Consider the following 21,245-nt stretch of genomic DNA (forward strand, 5'->3'; position numbering starts at 1 on the left):
TTAAAAAACTGTTCTCTAGAGTACAATTTTGATCAGAAACAACTCGTTTGTCCTACACTATGATGTAGACTGCTGCAGTTGTGGCGATGAACTGGAGCAGAATTTTTACATATTCGGTTCTATACTGATATCTGGTGCGAGAGCGCTACTGTGCTGAGAGGGGAGACGTGATCTTCAGGAGCGCCCCCATTCATTCTTGTGGATCGTAGCGACACCTAGTTAACGTCTTTGATATCGATTCGCGTTGCCGACTTTGATGTGGCACCACGATCTCTGGAAGATACCATAGTTACAATCTTGTCTAAGAAGTGTAAAGGTGAAGAATAGAGTCTTTAATAAAGAGGAGCAAGAGGAATTTGAATTCAAAGTGAGAAAGGGCAAACACTGTCACAGTTCAAGACTAATAAACTGGAAAGCCATCATGACACTGCCCACAGTGGTTTCAATGAAAAATTTCCTGTTCGTTCGCAGATATTGCAAACCAAGTAGAGATCAGCGTAGAATTATTACCATGTTTATAAATTAAACAGATCTGGTTTTTAATAATGCAAAAGCAAAGAAAACTTTTGGGGAGGGAGGGGGGGGGGAGGAACGTTTATAAAGAAGAATTAGACCTCGAAATTCAGAAACTAAGAGAAACGGGACCAAATACCCGCTGCTAGACATAAAAAAAGAGGCGAACTTTTATTATCAGCGGGTATGTTTTAGTAAAATTTGCAGAAAAAAAACATTATTGAGTGTTCAGCAACGAGTCTGGCTTTGAACAAGTCTACACAGATCAAAGATCTGATTAAACATGTTTAAGCATAAAAACGAATAGTTGTTTACATAGGTGGACCTGAATTTACAAGATTTGATCTGAAAATACGGTTGCTGTCAGATCTTTAGAACCATAACGTCTACATTTATACTCCGCAAGCCACCCAACGGTATGTGGCGGAGGGCAATTTACGTGCCGCTGTCATTACCTCCCTTTTCTGTTCCAGTCGCGTGTGGTTCGCGGAGAGAACGACTGCCGGAAAGCCTCCGTGCGTGCTCGAATCTCCCTAATTTTACATTTGTGATCTCCTCGGGAGGTATAAGTAGGGGGAAGCAATATATTCTGTGCCTCATCCAGAAACGCACCCTCTCGAAACCTGGACAGCAAGCTACACCGCGATGCAGAGCGCCTCTCTTGCAGAGTCTGCCACTTGAGTTTGTTAAACATCTCCGTAACGCTATCACGGTTACCAAATAACCCTGTGACGAAACGCGCCGCTCTTCTTTGGATCTAATTTATCTCCTCTGTCGACCCGACCTGGTAAGGATCCCACACTGATGAGAAATACTCAAGTATAGGTCGAACGAGTGTTTTGTAAGCCACCTCCTTTGTTGATGGACTACATTTTCTAAGGACTTTCCCAATGAATCTCAACCTGGCGCCCACCTTACCAACAATTAGTTTTATATGATCATTCCACTTCAAATCGTTCCGTACGCATACTCCCAGATATTTTACAGAAGTAACTGCTACCAGTGTTTGTTCCGCTATCATATAATCACATAATAAAGAATCCTTCTTTCTATGTATTCGCAATACATTACATTTGTCTATGTTAAAGGTCAGTTGCCACTCCCTGCACCAAGTGCCTATCCGCTGCAGATCTTCCTGCATTTCGCTGCAATTTTCTAGTGCTGCAGCTTCTCTGTATACTACAGCGTCATCCGCGAAAAGCCGCATGGAACTTTCGACACTTATCTACTAGGTCATTTATATATATTGTGAAAAGCAATGGTCTCATAACACTCCCCTGTGGCACGCCAGAGGTTACTTTAACGTCTGTAGACGTCTCTCCATTGAGAACAACATGCTGTGTTCTGTGTGCTAAGAACTCTTCAATCTAGCCACACAGCTGGTCTGATATTCCGTAGGCTCTTACTTTATCAGGCGCCAGTGCGGAACTGTATCGAACGCCTTCCGGAAGTCAAGGAAAATGGCATCTACCTGGGAGCCTGTATCTACTATTTTCCGGGTCTCATGAACAAATAAAGCGAGTTGGGTCTCACACGATCGCTGTTTCCGGAATCCATGTTGATTCCTACAGAGTATATTCTGGGTTTCCAGAAATGACATGATACGCGAGCAAAAAAACGTGTTCTAAAATTCTAAAACAGATCGATGTCAGAGATATAGGCCTATAGTTTTGCGCATCTGCTCGACGACCCTTCTTGAAAACTGGGACTACCTGTGCTCTTTTCCAATCATTTGGAACCTTCCGTTGCTTTAGAGACTTGTGGTACACGGCTGTCAGAAGCGGGGGCGATTGTATTTCCATCTCTGGGTGCGGCCCGAGGTTCTGCAGTGGATGGTGCCAAAAATGTAAGGTGGCAGCAGTGTGCGTCGCGTCCGCTGTGCGAGCTTGTTTTGGCGGTGCAGTCACGGTCTCTGTAACGAGTTGCACGCGCTAATAGACTGCCGCTGAGTGGGTGGTGTCCCGCTAACCAGCGCGGCCTCGGGCGGCCCGTGTTGGGGCGGGTCGCCATACGCCACCCGCCGCCATGTGACGTCAGGTGACGTCACGCGGCCCCTGACAAGGACTGACTTCCGGCGTCCCTGCCAGAGGCCGCGGCGCTACGCCCACCGGCCGGCTTCCGCTCTGCGCAACACTGCCGCCTGTTCTCTGTTTGTCAGTACGCTCTGGCTATCGGCCACGCTAATGTGACCACGCGCCAAGTCAGGCGTAAGGACTGTTTTATGAGACCCGAGTGAAAGGACGCGGGTTAAAATACCCTGTCCGACCACCCAGACATGCGTGTTCCACGACTTCCGTAAATCGCTTAATATAAATGCTACAATGGTGCCTCTGAAAGTACACAGCCATTTCTTCCCTATTCCAAGATGAAACGTCCCCTTAGAAAATTAATGAATTACTGTGCTGGTAAACCTCTGACGTTATTTGATTTTCAAACAGCTGGGCAAAACTGAACGTACTCAGACATTTATCTCTTTACTTATTCTGATCATCATTAAAATGACACACAATACATTTAGCGCAACGCAATCTGACTTTCAAAAATCCCTACAAAAGAATGGCCCTGACTAAGAATAACCCATACCTTCCATGAATCACGTACCTCACAAAAATCTTCGTTACTCGAACTACTGCAATACAGCGAGCGCCACTACTGCCAGCTAAATAAAAGATTCGAACTACTGAAGGCACTAACTACTGACAGGCATAGTTAGCAAATGAAAGATTTTAATAGAGAGCAAACAATGTATTTACCTTAATAGTGTTCAAAAGTCATATATATCAGTTGATGACATCCAGTATTACAAATTTACTCTTTCTGGCGGACACACATCCAGATCATCTGCTCTCAAAACTCCGCCATCTCTCTCCCCACATCCACCACTGCTGGCGGCTCACCTCCAACTGCGCAACGCTACGCGCTGTTCACATCCAACTGCCCAAAACTACAATAGCGAATATTTCAACAATGCCACCCAGCCACAGACTGCACACAGCACAGCCAGTTATTTTCATATAAAGCGCTACGTGGTGTTACCAACATATAAACCTAAACAGCCTACTTACAAAGCTTCTGGTCCGTCTCTAATGACTTCATTCTCGACGTTACGTCAGACACTAAACATTACAGTGTTTACTTAGATATGCGAGAAGCGTTCAGTTGTAACGTAGTTACAAGAAATTGTGACATTCCTACAATCAATATGCCTATGTTCGTCTCTGAAGATGGACTCGATAAGCAAACTGAGCTATCAGTGAACGGAATCTAACCTGCATAGCACTGCGTGCGTGTTGTACGAGTGTCAGTTTCACTATCATTTAAGCCCTCAACAGATAGTTACACGAAAAACTTAAAACTAACATTTGGATAAGCTATCTGACTGCCGTATTCGGACAAGCATTTACAACTGATACAGAATCTGACTTGGGCAACGGAATTTACTGTATCAGAGTACATGACAAGTTGTGATGCGTCAGTGTGCCTGTTTTGGCCCTAAGTTTTGCACTCACTTCTTCAGATGACTGCGTTTTTTCATGTGGTTACAGCAATTCGCAGCAGCATGCAGCGGCAGCGGCTAAACCTTATTGTTACTAAGAATGAATTTAATGAAAAGGAGTTTGCTTGCGTCCGGTTAACTACGAAATAACTTCTGAGACGGGGTTTCATATGCACACACAAAAAAAAAGTTTTTTGCATGTTTTTAGTATGGACATAGTATGTCTGTAAATATTCTATGCAGGAGACGTACTTCGTAATTTTAGGTGTGTGGTGTGAAGATGTGAGAGTCAGCCAGTAAGAGGTAACCACTGCAGCACTAAATTATATATTCATGCAAGTGAGAGAGACAAAATAAAATTAATCAAATTTTCCTCGGTATTATAGACTTGTGGAGCTATCCTCCGAAGCAGCATGCCTCCAATTAGAATGTTTAATAAGACATGGTTGCAAAATACTGACACGAAGTATTTACAGTCGAATAACTGACAGAGGCCGACACTGGGGAAGATCAAATTAGGTTCCGGAGAAAGGAACACGCCAGGCAATACTGGTCTTACGATTTTTCCTAGAAGATATGTTGGAAAAAGGCAAACGTACGCTTATTGAATCTGCAGATTTAGAGAAAACTTTTGACATTGGTGTCTGAGTTTAGCAGGAAGAAAATACGGGGAGCGATGCTTATCTACAACTTGTAAAGAAACCAAACGACAGAGAGTCTTGAAACGGAAGACGTGGTTGAGAGCGGAGTGAGACAGGGTTGTAGCTTATGCTTGATGTTATTCAGTCCGTACATTGAGTGAGAAGTAATGGGAACGAAAGAAAAATTTGGAAAAGCAATTAAACTTTGAGGTTTGCTGATGACGTAATTCTGAAGAGGCAGCAAAGGACTTGGAAGAACAGCTGACCGAAATGGACACTGTGTTGAAATGAGGATGTAAGATGAATATCAACACGAGAGAAACATGGTTAACGGAATGTAGTGGAATTAAATCGGATGATGATGAGGGAATTAGATTAGGAAACGAGACATTCAATGCAATAGATGAATTTTACTATTTGAGTAACAAAATAACCAATGATGGTCAAAGTAGAGGGGATATGGAATGTTTCAGTACCCGTATTGTCCACTTCTTCGTTCTACCTCTCATGGCACATTTGCTAACGACCCAGTCCATAAGATCCACACAGTTATACATCTTTACAGCAGAAGGACGAGGAATCTCTATGTACTGATCTTTATGCTTGCTGCACCTTCGACTAGTTTCCACAGGATTTATCCCACCGTAGGTAGAAGCCAAATGAATGGCACGATTATCGTGCCATTTTATGATTGCACTTGCATCATCACCTCTCACCATTGGTCGAAGCTTCCTTTTCCCTCAGTTTGAGAAGTCCATCTTTTTACAAGCCAATGCCTTTTTTGGTAACCTTTAGGTCTTCATTGTTCCACACCCTCGAATTACTCTGTGATTGATGAGAGAACTACGAAGAGGCAAAGAAGTGAAACATCGGTCCATCAAAATCGTTGTTCCTGCTGGCAGTGTATCAGACAACTTCAATACCACTTTCCCTCCGATACCTAATTTTTCAGGCATACGTGTCATCCCTGAATTAATTGGTCTCTGACTACCCTCATACATAAAAAAAATCTAAGGGTAGTCGATGAAGCCATTACAAAGTTTTCAGGCCCACAGGTTGAGGTTTTCCTCTAACGTATTGTTTCATGCGAACTTGCCCATGGAATGGCACCATTTGTTCGTCAATAGAAACTATGTTTGGACGAGTATGTTGCAGACACGCTTTTCTAATCATTGACACATTGGTCTTACTTTCCAGTATCTGTCAGTTGTTTTTTCGTTGTCACTGACAACATAGTCATCAACAACATTGAGAGATACTCTAAGGCAGTAGAAACAATCTCTGCTGACGTTTCCAGCAACCATTTGATATCTAGTACGCTGTTGCCAGCACATCCGAAGCTTAGGAAAACCAAGAAGTGAAATCACAATACTTGCAGCCCAGTATTTCTTGATCTCATCTGGGGTGGTGTTGAGAGATTTTTCATGTGATGAAACGTGCTTCATGTTTTTTTTCTGCCATATTACTGAAGAAATCTTCATTGAAATACTTATTAAAACATTCAAACGATTTCCTAACTCCTGTACTGGCAGATTCTACATCAGAACTTGATGATGTTGACGTCGTGGCAGTTGAGATACTGGGCGAAAATCTATAATAGAAGGACAATATTACTTAAAAACGATTGTTTTGTAATAATGCCTATTAAAACTACTAAAAACGTTATGTACTCTGTTCTGTGATGCCAGCGTTGTGTTGGATCTCTAGGCGATGGAGTTTCATAAGCTTGTGTTGGCACTACTGAACCTTCACTATGTGACACTTCATCTTCTTCTTCAGATGCTGTCAGTTGCGATCCCTGAATGTGAACTTCAGCATTATCACCATCATTATCATCATCGTCGTCATCAGTGTTAGAAAAATTAGCGTCAAAGACCTCATCCGGAAGCTGAGCTGTCAATAATATTTAGATTCTGATTTTTAAATCATGTTTGCGAAGTTTTATTTGTATAGAAAGGATTAGAAATGCCTATCCCATTACTAAAGTTGTGAAATGCGCACTAAAAGTAACGTTGAAACAACGAATGAACAATATAAAATGCAGCCGACCGCCATTTGCTCACAGGCATATGAAATGTAGTCAAGGAGACCCAGGGTATCAAATATGATACATCTACTAAAATACGATTCTTCAGAAGTAAAATCGCCTTTCACGTCACTTTCTTTGATAGAATTATAGTCAGGGAACTATTAACAATATTTTAGTACTTCCTTAGAAGCAAATAAACGATGAATTAGCAATACTAACCTTTCTTTCTTGAATTGATGGTTACTCGTCCAAAACACACTTGTTACTGACTGCTTCTGACACCTAGTCGTCATTCTGAGAACTACGGGTAGGGTGCCTGCTTGTTTTGTGGAGTGTTTCGAATACGATACAATGGGCGCTTTTATAAAAAAACGGCACACATTGTGTAGGAACATCATTTGAGCATATGTATCATATATGCTACAAGGGGTTGCTAGACCGTATGAAGACATCCTTCTGTGTGACACGTAAACAGCAAGCACGTTTTCATCAAACTCCCAGCAGCATGAGGAACATGCACCTTCTACAACAATTATTATGAGCCAATCAGAATGACAGTTACTAGGATTTTAAATGAACATTTTTTCATGGCATGACCACAGACAAATAACCACTCTCACACCTCCCCATTCTAGCGGCTACACCTGGCTTCACATGTTATCTTTCCAGAAGGATTTCTTCTAGTGTCTCGCGCAGTATGGCACATTCGCCGGCCCCTGAGTCGCGTTCTGTTCTGAGATGGGACAAGCAAATTCTGTATTTCCTACCTGCTCAAGTGGACAGCTTTCAGCCTCTAACATGTTTATGACCCTTTTCTGGTCCTTTTAAGTAATCTTCCTCATTGTGCGATCCAGCTAGAACGAGCTCTCAGAGTTGCAGAAAATAACAGGCCCCCCTCACCGTAATAATAGGAAGGAAGAGGAGAATCAGTTAGCAGAGCAGTCAGTGGCAGTATTGAATATTGTCTGCAGTTATGATGCAGAGTTAAGTATCAACTACATTGATTATTGGGATGTGTATATTACGTTATACAATATGTGACGTGACACTTTGAGGATAAACTGCCACATAACATGCTGATTATCCTTGAATGGAATAGACAAGAAAGGGTAGGGGGTGGATGCTACTCGTGTGTTTCTTGAGTCGTATCCAATGTGGGCCTTTATAAGTCACAATGTGCCTCTTGTAATATGTCCAAATATAGCCAGTAGACCACTTCTGTGACACTTGCACGTGGTCTAATTAAACCAATACAGGATTGTGCAGTTCTTATTTGAATATCACTGCAATCAATGTAACTTGTTTCCAGACTGAAGAAAATGTTCAATATTGGTCTAAATACAGTTTTGGCAGCTACCTGTTTCGCAGCTGAATGAAAGTTTCTTAATATTCTCTCAGTAAACCTGGCGTCTATCTTTCTCAAGACTGGATACTTTTAATAAGCAATCGACTGGTCGAAAAGGTCCAGTAGCCTGGATTCTCCATTCACTTGACATTAATCCTTTAAATGTTTTTTAAGTCTCACCCAGTATTAACATACCTTCACCGAGGAGTCAAGCAGTATATTGCTCCCTCCTACGTTGATCTCGCGAAGAGGCCATGAGGATAAAATCAGAGAGATTAGATCCCACACAGAGGCATACCGACAATCTTTCTTTCCACGAACAATACGAAACTGGAATAGAAAGGAGAACCGATAGAGGTACCCAAAGTACCCTCCGCCACACACCAGCAGGTGGCTTGCGAAGTATGGATGTAGATGTAGATGTATTGGTTCTTGCAAGTTTGTTCCTGATTTGTATGCTGTCTGAATTTTTGGTATCGGACGTTCATTATAGCACTAGAGGGAAGACTTACGTCAAGGTAGATGCATCACACTATTAAAGTCTGTAACTGTACTTCTATTGAAACAGGCACTATGCGTACTCCAAGTATTCCTAAAATACATTCCGCATTAAGAACAATGATGGAAAGATCTACTGAAGTTATACACAGTTTATTGTGCTCTAGGATCAAAGACAAATTCTCTAATTTGCATTCACACCACAGCTCCACTCGCACAATTTCGTGCGAGTTAGCCATTACTCTTAGGTTCGATACGGTTGCTTTAATGTTTCCGTTCAACGTAACCGAAATTAATCTGATTCCTCACTGGTTACATTTCGATGCTATCGCGTGCACCCGCGACCTGCCTTGCAGACTCCCTTAGGCCGGACTGACTCATTGATGCGCGCAAAAATGGAGAGGCACCAAAACCACATCTCTCCCGTTACGTGGCTCAACCTCGTACACATCTGTTCAATTTGACCTGACAGCGATAAGTAAGGGTAGATTCGATACCTTACGTACACGATCGATATCGGTACACTTACACTTTTAGACTATGAGGACATTTAAAGGAACTGCTTTTTTCACAAACATCGGCAACACGCACATGTTACGTGAATATGTACCCATGAATTCGGCCAAATGAGAGAGTAGCCTGTTTTGTTCGAACGAGTTGGTGGTTATTTGCACAGAATATCCGGAGAGTGTTTAAGAATGAGTGGTAAGCACATTAAGCACCTGTGGTAGACAGATGGATATGATTTGTATCGAGGCCACTTTCCTCCTTGTTCTGACCAGTACCACCTTCTGTATATACGGAGTGTATGGCTATTACAGGCACAAGCTAAACTAACGGGTAGATGGGAATGAAACAAGCAAACAGTCCTAATAAACATAGGTCGGGAAGCCAGTGGTTTCCCCCATATGACGTATGCGCAAGTGCAGACATGACAATGTTACAAAACTATTAACGGTTAAGAAATTGAATTTCTTTTATACAAGTGGTTGTAGATTATTTTGATATCACAACTACAATTGCTGAAGATGGATAAAATGCTATATATGTTCTGTCGCAATGAGAATAAAGAAATGCCACGAGACTATATTAACAGTAGGACATATATTTATTAAGGCAGTCGTTGCAGCCGGCCGGAGTGGCCGAACGGATCTAGGCGCTTCAGTACGGAACCACGCTGCTGCTACGGTCGCAGGTTCGAATCATGCCTCGGGCATGGATGTGTGTGATGTCCTTAGGTTAGTTAGGTTTAAGTCGTTCTAAGTTCTAGGGGACTGATGACCTCAGATGTTAAGTCCCATAGTGCTTAGAGCCATTTGAACCAGTCGTTGCATACAGGTATCTTCCTCGGTGTGTTATAAAGATTGAGGCAAGTACGTATGTCATTCTGCAGCAAGTGATTTCACCTATCCACACAAGGCACAGAAACAACTGTGACAAAAGGTTTTCATCAACGTTGTTGGAGGAGCTGAATGGTGGATATATGGCTTCAAAACATCAACTGTTCAGCGGCGAACGCATGGGAATCAATGAGCATAGAGAACTGGCTGTAAGAAGTTTTTAGACGTGACAATTATTTACAACACCACAGGAATTTTTGAGAGGGTGCGTCACTCTTTTCATCCACGATATCAATTTTGTAGCCACGTTTGAGACCGCAATTTCGATGATTTACCATAATGAATATTTTTATTAGGACATTTGGATCAGACTTGCTGATAATTCGCGAAGATTAACGCTGTTTCATGAGGAAATGATTTTTAATCAGACGACACAATAACTTTTTTGCGTATGGTGGTCATAGGTGGCAAAATGAGTTTGTATAAACGAAAAACAAGCATTCATTTAGTGAAAACAGGACAACTAATCGATCTTTATGATATTGGAGGCACATCGTAAAGCACTGTTCAAAAAAAGTATGTAGCATTTGGCAACATTTTTATTCAGTACGCTTTCGCACACGCTGAGGTAATAATTTTTGTGCAAGTAATGTATTATGCGGATGTAATGTGAGTAATGGAATGATAGGCAATACTGTATATGCATAAGTACCTCAAGTGAGTTGTGATTGTCATTCGCATATAATGGGAAGTAATGGAAGATCTAAAGACCATACTGGTTTATATCCATGACGCAATTAGTTTTATGTGCATCAGACACTGATTTGTTTCACTGTTCGAGCCTGAGGAACTATTACTACTAGCGAGATCACAGACAGCAAGTGGCCATGCGTCCACTGGTTTTAGGGAGTGGAAAAGTGGAAATCCACCAAGGCTGCAGTGAATCACGCACTGAATATTCTCAGCACTTCAATCGACAATCACATCAATGCATAGTGGCAGTTCTGGCATTTGATAATTTTTTGTCGGTCTGATCTGTTCAGGACATTGATTGGCGCAGGTGCCCCTACAATTGCCTCTGAAATTAATGCGCAGAATGGCGCAACAATAAAACAGAAAAAAAACATCACAGAGGGCTGCCAACAAGGCTTTGGGTGTGGCCCAGACTTTTTGGGATCTGTCATAGAGCCACAACTGAACAAGCCTTACGGTAGGACAACCATCAGAGGCAGCATTACTGACACAGACGATGTGCTAATAACAAGGAAAAAGTTAGAGAAAATACAGAAAGAAAGATCTCAAAACACTAAACAGTTGTTGCGTAGTGGTTAAATTAACGACAGCAGTATAGAAAATAGTTCTCGAGCTACTATGTAGAGTGTGAAATACTATCAAAACCAGCATAAATGATCAAACAACGCAAAGAGAGGAATGGAGCCTTGGTGTAAAGATCGACTATCATGTGCACCTGCAAATAGTTTGTCAGAGAAGTACTACAATACTTCCCGAAACAGGATCAGTTGTCACGAAGAATCTTTCTGCTACTCCGTCGTGAAACACGAACATTTCATAATGCGGTCCCCGTCACTATTGATGGCTGTGCGTAAGTGTATGGGATCACACAACCAGAAGGGTAAAGATAGAACAGGCCCTTGTACGAAATGCAAGCATATGTGATGCAGAGACAGACTGCAAGAAATGACAGACCATAATTACACTACTGGCCATTAAAATTACTACATCAAGAAGGAATGCAGATGATAAACGGGTATTCATTGGACAAATATATTATACTAGAACTGACATGTGATTACATTTTCACCCAATTTGGGTGCATAGATCCTGAGAAATCAGTAACCAGAACCACCACCTCTGGCTGTAATAACGGCCTTAATACGCTTGGGCATTGATTCAAACAGAGCTCGGATGGCGTGTACAGGTACAGCTGCCCATGCAGCTTCAACACGATATCACAGTTCATCAACAGTAGTGATTGGCGTATTGTGACGAGCCAGTTGCTCGGCCACTAGTGACCAGACGTCATCAGTTGGTGAGAGATCTGCAGAATGTGCTGGCCAGGGCAGCAGTCGAACATTTTCTGTATCCAGAAAGGCCCGTACAGGACCTGCAACATGCGGTCGTGCATTAGCCTGCTGAAATGTAGGGTTTCGCAGGGATCGAATGAAGGGTAGAGCCACGGGTCGTAACACATCTGAAATGCAATGTCCTCTGTTCAAAGTGCCGTCAATGCGAACAAGAGGTGACCGAGACGTGTAACCAATGGCACCCCATGCCATCACGCCGGATGATACGCCAGTATGGCGATGACGAATAAACGCTTCCAATGTGCGTTCACCGCAATGTCGCCAAACACGGATGCGACCATCATGATGCTGTAACCAGAACCTGGATTCATCCGAAAAAATGACGTTTTGTCATTCGTGCAGCCAGGTTCGTCGTTGACTAAACCATCGCGGGCGCTCCTGTCTGTGATGCAGCGTCAAGGGTTACCGCAGCCGTCGTCTCCGAGCTGATAGTCCATGCTGCTGCAAACGTCGTCGAACTGTTCGTGCAGATGGTTGTCGTCTTGCAAACGTCCCCATCTGTTGACTCAGGGATCGAGACGTGGCTTCACGATCGGTTACAGCCATGCGGATAAGATGCCTGTCATCTCGACTGCTAGTGATACGAGGCCGTTGGGATCCAGCACGGCGTTCCGTATTACCGTCCTGAACCCACCGATTGCATTTTCTACTAACAGTCATTGGATCTCGACCAACGCGAGCAGCAATGTCGTGATACGATAAACCGCAATCGCGATAGGCTACAATCCAACCTTTATCAAAGTCGGAAACGTGATGGTACGTATTTCTCCTCCTTACACGAGGCATCACAACAACGTTTCACCAGGCAACTCCGGTCAACTGCTGTTTGTGTATGAGAAATCGGTTGGAAACTTTCCTCATGTCAGCACGTTGTATGTGTCGCCACCGGCGCCAACCTTGTGTGAATGTTCTGAAAAGCTAATCATTTGCATATCACAGCATCTTCTTCCTGTCGGTTAAATTTCGCGTCTGTAGCACGTCATCTTCGTGGTGTAGCAATTTTAATGGCCAGTATTGTAAATGTATCCCAGTTTAAGCAATTAGTTGTCGAGAAAGTCACTTGGTTTAGGGTGCATGTTGGCTGTGATCACCAACCGTGGTCCAGAGTGATATTCTCCAACGAACCCCGTGGAAGGTGGTTCTGGCCACCTGGTAGTGTGGAGAAGTAGTGGAACACACAGCACAGAATATTCCTGAACGTCGTCGGTATGGCCTTGGCGTTATAGCGTGGGAAAGCATATGCTCAATGGCCAGCGGCATATCTTTGCACTAGGTACCGTTACAGAACAGCGGTATGGCAGAATTTTCTGGATCACATCCGTCTCTTTAGGAGTGCTGTAGGTCCAGACTTTCTGTTTATGGACGACAGTTCCCGCTCACGCAGGACCGCTGAGGTGTTGGACACATTGGAAAAGTGAAGACATTGGAGGTATGGAATGCCCTGCGTACTTCCAACACCTAAACTCTGTAGCGCATGCCTGGGATACTCTTGACAGACGATTTCTTCACGAACGCCCCGTCCATGATCGCCACAATATCTGCAAACCATCTTGAGAGAGGAGTGGGACAATATTCCCCTAGGACTCCTCCAGTCTTTGGTAGCCATCTTGACTAACATATATAAATGTACGTTAGTGGCCGAGGAGAGCTTATTCCTTACTGAGAGTCCAAGCAGTTGTCAAGCAGTGTTACCTATGAACTGTTTTAGTGCCTAGATAAGAGACTAACAGTAGATTGCAACTAACGAACTGAAAATGAAGTAAATCGTCAAGCCAACGTCATGTGGGCTTTAACTGGATTTTTCAAATCGTACCTCTCGAATTTATAGATTCTTCTCACAGCTAGTATGAGTATGCAGGGTGGTCCATTGTTCGTGACCGGGCCAAATACCTCACGAAATAAGCGTCAAACTAAAAAACTACAAAGAACGAAACTCGTCTAGCTTGAAGGGGGAAACCAGATGGTGCTATGGTTGGCCCGCCAGATGGCGCTGCCATAGGTCAAACGGATATCAACTGCGTTTTTTTTAATAGGTCGCCCATTTTTTATTACATATTCGTGTAGTACGTAACGAAATATGAATGTTTTAGTTGGACCACTTCTTTCGCTTTGTGATACGTGGCACTGTAATAGTCGCAAACATATGGATCACAATTTTAGACAAACAGTTGGTAACAGGTAGTTTTTTAAATTAAAATACAGAACGTAGGTACGTTTGAACATTTTATTTCGGCTGTTCCAATGTGATACATGTACCTTTGTGAACTTATCGTTTCTGAGAACGCAGGCTGTTACAGCGTGATTACCTGTAAATACCACATTAATGCAATAAATGCTCAAAATGATGTCCGCCAACCTCAATGCATTTGACAGTACGTGTAACGACCTTTCTCTCAACAGCGAGTAGTTAACCTTCCGTAATGTTCGCACATGCATTGACAATGCGCTGACGTATGTTGTCAGGCATTGTCGGTGGATCACGACAGCTAATATCCTTCAACTTTCCCCACAGAAAGAAAAAAAATGGCTCTGAGTACTATGCGAATTAACTTCTGAGGTCATCAGTCGCCTAGAACTTAGAACTAATTAAACCTAACTAACCTAATGACATTACACACATCCATGCCCGAGGCAGGATTCGAACCTGCGACCGTAGCGGTCGCTCGGTTCCAGACTGCAGCGCCTAGAACCCCCACAGAAAGAAATCCGGGGACGTCAAATCCGGTGAACGTGCGGGCCATAGAATGGTGCTTCGACGATCAATCCACCTGTCATGAAATATGCTATTCAATACCGCTTCAACCGCACGCCCTCTATTTACCGGACATCCATCATGTTGGAAGTACATCGCCATTCTGTCATGCAGTGAAACATCTTGTAGTAACATCGGTAGAACATTACGTAGGAAATAGCATACATTGCACCATTTAGATTGCCAACGATAAAATGAGGGCCAGTTATCCTTCCTCCCATAATTCCGCACCATACATAAACCCGCCAAGATTGCTAGTGTTCCACTTGTCGCAGCCATCCTGGTTTTCCGTTGCCAAATAGTGCATATTATGCCGGTTTACGTTACCGCTGTTGGTGAATGACGTTCCGTCGCTAAATAGAACGCGTGCAAAAAATCTGTCATCGTCCCGTAATTTCACTTGAGCCCAGTGGCAGAACTGTACACGACGTTCGATGTCGTCGCCATGCAATTCCTGGAGCGTAGAAACATGGTACGGGTGCAATCGATGTTGATGTAGCATTCTCAACACGAACGTTTTTGAGATTCCCGCTTCTCGCGCAATTTGTCTGCTACTGATGTGTGGATTAGCCGGGACGGCAACTAAAACACCTACTTGGGCATCATCATTTGTTGCAGGTCGTGGTTGACGTTTCACATGTGGCCGAACACTTCCTGTTTACTTTAATAACGTAACTATCCGGCGAACGGTCCGGACACTTGGTTGATGTCGTCCAGGATACCGAGCAGCATACATAGCATACGCCCGTTGGGCATTTTGATCACAATAGCCATACATCAACACGATATCGACCTTTTCCGCAATTGGTAAATGGTCCATTTTAACATGGGTAATATATCATGAAGCAAATACCGTCCACACTGGCGGAATGTTACGTGATACCACGTACTTATACATTTGTGACTATTACAGCGCCGTCTATCACAAAGCAAAAAAAGTGGTCCAGCTAAAATATTCATATTTCTTTACGTACTACACGAATATGTAATAAAAAATGGGGGTTCCTATGTAAAAAAACGCAGTTGATATCCGTTTGACCTATGGCAGCGCCATCTAGCGGGCCATCCATAACGCCATCTGGTTCGCCCCTTCAAGCTAGACGAATTTCGTTCTTTGTAGTTATTTCGTTTGACGCTTATTTCGTTAGATATTTGGCCCTGTCACTATCAATGGACCAACCTGTATAGCCGATACTTTGCTGTCTATAGCATTTGTAAAATGAAGAAAATAACTATGCTGTATGTTTCTTGTTGTTACTTGTAGTTGAGTCGTCATTTCCATTTCTTCTTTACATAGTTTAATGTTCTCTTATTGTTTTTCCCCCAACGCTCTCGGTAGGCATCACGAGATATGCTGAGACACTGCCTCGTTGAAACGATGCCGATGCGAATAGAAATTAGAGAAATACGCTAGTCTTCTGTTTTTGTTGATGGCTGCGACCGTTGTCTGCCCACAGGGACCTGGGGGCGCTGATGCACCTGCTCAAGTGCAGCCTGGGTTCGGGGATCCTGGCGATGCCGATGGCCTTCCGGAACGCGGGCACCGCCGTCGGCTTCGTCGGCACGGTGCTCATCGGCATGCTCTGCGGCCATTGCGTCTACATGCTGGTCAGTAGCGACTCCACCACCGGCCCTCGCAAAACCACCACTCTGTCGCTGAAAAGAGTGCACCAAGTCGTCTGAGGGCTGACATCTGACAGCTAGATGTTGACCCCGCGTTTATGACGCCTAGCATTATAGCCTCTTACATTGTTCCTCATAACACTAAAAGACGTTTATGACTCCATTTAGCTGTCGTGCACTTTTTCACGTTACGCTACAGACTATGCACCTCGTCTAGGATATGACTAGAGTCGTTGCATCTCGGCCTGTATTGTCCAACGGAGGCAAGTACATCCTTGGTGTTGAGAGACAGGTCCCCTAGGAAATGTAAAGGATTACGAGGTGCATTCAAGTTCTAAGGCCTCCGATTTTTTTTCTAATTAACTACTCACCCGAAATCGATGAAACTGGCGTTACTTCTCGACGTAATCGCCCTGCAGACGTACACATTTTTCACAACCTTGACGCCATGATTCCATGGCAGCGGCGAAGGCTTCTTTAGGAGTCTGTTTTGACCACTGGAAAATCGCTGAGGCAATAGCAGCACAGCTGGTGAATGTGCGGCCACGGAGAGTGTTTTTCATTGTTGGAAAAAGCCAAAAGTAACTAGGAGCCAGGTCAGGTGAGTAAGGAGCATGAGGAATCACTTCAAAGTTGTTGTCACGAACAAACTGTTGCGTAACGTTAGCTCGATGTGCGGGTGCATTGTATTGGGAAACAGCACACGCGCAGCCCTTCCCGGACGTTTTTGTTGCAGTGCAGGAAGGAATTTGCTCTTCAAAACATTTTCGTAGGATGCACCTGTTACCGTAGTGCCCTTTGGAACGCAATGGGTAAGGATTACGCCCTGCTGTCCCAGAACATGGACACCATCATTTTTTCAGCACTGGCGGTTACCCGAAATTTATTTGGTGTCGGTGAATCTGTGTGCTTCCATTGAGCTGACTGGCGCTTTGTTTCTGGATTGAAAAATGACATCCACGTCTCATCCATTGTCACAACCGACGAAAAGAAAGTCATATTCATGCTGTCGTCGCGCGTCGACATTGCTCGGCAACATGCCACACGGGCAGCCGTGTGGACGTCCGTCAGCATTCGTGGCAACCACCTGGATGACACTTTTCGCATTTTCAGGTCGTCATGCAGGATTGTGTGCACAGAACCCACAGAAATGCCAACTCTGGAGGCGATCTGTTCAACACTTATTCGGCGACCCCCAAAACAATTCTCTCCACTTTCTCGATCATGTCGTCAGACCGGCTTGTGCGAGCCCGAGGTTGTTTCGGTTTGTTGTCACACGATGTTCTGCCTTCATTAAACTGTCGCACCCACGAACGCACTTTCGACACATCCATGACTCCATCACCACATGTCTCCTTCAACTGTCGATGAATTTCAATTGGTTTCACACCACGCATATTCAGAAAACGAATGATTGCACGCTGTTCAAGTAAGGAAAACGTCGCCATTTTAAGTATTTAAAACAGTTCTCATTCTCGCCGCTGGCTGTAAAATTCCATCTGCCGTACGGTGCTGCCATCTCTGGGACGTATTGACAATGAACGCGGCCTCATTTTAAAACAATGCGCATGTTTCTATCTCTTTCCAGTCCGGAGAAAAAAAATCGGAGGCCTTAGAAATTGAATGCACCTCGTAGATTTACGATTTCACTGTTCTTCTGGCGGTACGTCCAGTAAAATGTAACTCGAAAAGGAATTTTGAGCGTTATTCAAACATAACTGCGTAGGCTTCCGCGGACAGAGTCAGTTGGCATAAAGTTCCAAAATGTAAAATCTGTACTGCAGAAACCAAGGTTTCGGCAGCGGCTGCGGCTGATGTGCTTTAGCTGCGTGGAGTGGGTTACACACTGAAGCGCCAAAGAGTCTAGTATAGGCAGGCGTCTTAAAATACAGAGATACGCAAACAGGCAGAATACAGCGCTGCGGTCGGGAACGCCTACATAAGACAAGTGTCTGGCGCAGTTGATAGATCGGTTACTGCTACTACAATGGCAGGTTATCAAGATTTAAGTGAGATTGAACGTGGCATTATAGTCGGTGTACGAGCGATGGGACACAGCATCTCAGAGGTAGCGATGAACTGGAGGTTTTCCCGTACGACCATTTCACGAGTGTACCGTAAATATATGGAAACCGGTAAAACATGAAATTTCCAGCATTAATCAGGCCGGAAAAAGACTCTGCAAGAACGCGACCAACGACGACAGAAAAGAATAGTTCAACGTGACAGAAGTGCTACCTTTCCACAAATTTCTGCAGATATCAATGCTGGGCCATCAACAAATGTCAGTGTGCGAACCATTCAACTGAACATTATCGATATAGCCTTTCAGAGCCGAACGCCTACTCGTGTATCTTCGATGACTGCTCGATACAAAGCTTTGCGCTTCGCCTGGGCCCGTCAACACCGATATTGGATTGTTGATGACTGGAAACATGTTGCCTGGTCAGACGTCTCGTTTCAAATTGTATTGAGCGGACGGACGTGTACGGGTATGGAGACAGCCTCATGAATCCATGATCCTGCATGTTAGCAGGGGACTGTTATAGCAGGTGGAGGCTCTGTAATGGTGTGGGGCTTGTGCAGTTAAAGTGATATGGGACTCCTGATACGTCTAGATACGACTCCAACAGGTGACAAGTAAATAAGCGTCCTGTCTGATCACCTGCATTCATTCTTGTTCACTGTTGCATTCCGACGGACTTGGGCAATTCCAGTAGGACAATGCGACACTCCACAGGTCCAGAATTGCTACAGAGAGGCTCCAGGAACATTCTCCTGAGTTTAAACACTTGCGCTCTGTTCAGAAGAGCTCTCCACCCCCCTCCCCTTTCGCCCTCCCCTCCTGTACTCTTTCGGATTTATGGACAGCCCTGCAGGATTCGTGCGGTCGCAGGTTCGAATCCTGCCCCGGGCATGGATGTGTGTGATGTCCTTAGGTTGGTTAGGCTTAAGTAGTTCTAAGTCTAGGGGACTGATGACCTCGGTGTTAAGTCCCATAGTGCTGAGAGCCATTTGAACCATTTGAATCTTCCTAAGCGTACATTTTTCTGTAAACATCGTATACCCCATCAAGTTCTATTTTCCTTTGTACGAGAGATATCGTTTCGCTGAGATCATCTGAAATCCATTCTCCATACTTCACGTTTTTGGTTCTAGTGACGTGCATGACAGCACTGACTTTCGTCGTTCTAGAGGCGTGTTTAATATTGGTAACGCATTTGCTCTTTCCGATGCTCATCGAGAGGCATTTTTTTCTCTGCCATTAAATGCAGTGCTTGAAGTTGCATAATAGCTTCTTGCGTATCGTTTATCAACAGGGTCAGGTCTTTTGCAAAACCTAGGCGATGGATCGTTAGGTTTTCTGCTCTGATCCCCGTCCCTAATCCGGTGTTCGCTGTTAGAGATCTCATCCATTCTCCGACGATTTTTTCCAGGACACAGTTAAATAATTATCGTGAAATACCATGCTCTTTTTTATTTTTATTTTTAAAAAAGAAATCCTTATTGATCAAAACCAATATCAAATAAAATAACCCACCACCTATGACATTAGTGGGTCGAAGTAACATACAAAATTAATAATTTTCAGCAGCATCTACCAAGACTTTATCTACTTATTGTTAGTATTCACTACAGGATGGAAGGTTAGTTACTCTATGGGTATACCTACTATTTGACCTACTGTTAACCTACTATGCTATCTGCTCTACCCTACTCTACTAAACTACATCCTGCAGCGTTACATGTGTGCCAGTAGAAATATAAGCCTACTATCTCTGGCCTTGCCCACCGAGCTAATCCCAGTGGGCGTGCCCCTGGCACTGGGCTGGTATTAATGAAAATCGCTGCAGGTCTTTTTTTTTGAATGTCCTACAATCTATTCTCTACTAATAGTTTTGTCTACTAAGTCATAATCGGTGTGCTGTGTCTATAGTCGATAAGTTCACACCCTCCCCCTAGTCCTGGACGCGACGGATCCCGATCGTCACGGCGGTCGGCCAGTACGCATCCTGGAGGAATGGGATGGTGCGTAATGTCGCGTTTTGGCAATTTCGTTACTCTATCTCCCTACGATATTCTCACAGGACCTTGGCGGATACCTCGCTGGCTAATCTATCAATGATTGTGAATGCAACTGGGTTTCTGATTAGATGGAAGGTATATGTATTTGGCAATGAATTCCTTAACTCTGGGGCAACGTCATCGAAAATAAGACACTCGTAGACCACGCTCTTGCCTTATTTTATTATTTGGGAATTAGCTTGGGCGATAGCAATCTACATACGAAGCCTATTCGGAAGGTAAGGTCCGATCGGTCACGAAATGGAAACCACTGTGAAAATGATTTTTATTTTATTTTCAACAGTTAGCTAAGCCTTCCAGATACCTGTCTATATAGTCGCCGCTCAGACATAGACATTTCTCGTTGCACTGCACCAACGTATCCACGTCATAGAAGAGAGCCGCCTCTGCTTTTCGCCAATGCTCTACGCTATTCTACAGTTCGTTGTCTGTGCCAAAATGTTGCCTTCATAGCCAGCGGTTCATGTGAGCAGAGTTAAAACTCGGGGAGGAGTCAGTTACGATCTGTATTGTGGGTTTACGTACTCACTGTTCACCCAGGAGTCGAAACAGCGACGTGACGCGATCGACGAGCATACTAGAGACACTGCCCAACACATCTGTGCAAAGTGTCACCTGCTTTTCACTGATTCCTATTTCGTGTCTAATCGGACCTTACTTTCCGAATAGCCCTCGTAACAATAGAAACAGTTAAGGTCACTGGATTTTATGTCTACCCATCAGTGGATGGAAAAAGCAGCATGTGATGACGTCCCTGATATTGACTCTGGACAACCGTAGTGGATACGGACACAACTGCCTGGGATTTGAAGTCCAA

The 21,245-nt window shown here is 43.9% G+C and overlaps 1 protein-coding gene across 1 annotated transcript in view; it reads left to right on the top strand.

Moving 5' to 3' along the window:
• The window catches only part of LOC126176323 (proton-coupled amino acid transporter-like protein CG1139), a 214,731-nt gene that overhangs the window by 151,654 nt on the left and 41,832 nt on the right, over positions 1–21,245 (top strand). The window contains exon 5 of the mRNA XM_049923473.1: positions 16,177–16,327. Coding sequence (XP_049779430.1) covers positions 16,177–16,327 — 151 coding nt within the window. The remainder of the gene's footprint in view (positions 1–16,176; positions 16,328–21,245) is intronic.

Source organism: Schistocerca cancellata, chromosome 3, assembly GCF_023864275.1.
Source record: "Schistocerca cancellata isolate TAMUIC-IGC-003103 chromosome 3, iqSchCanc2.1, whole genome shotgun sequence".
NCBI lineage: Eukaryota > Metazoa > Arthropoda > Insecta > Orthoptera > Acrididae > Schistocerca > Schistocerca cancellata.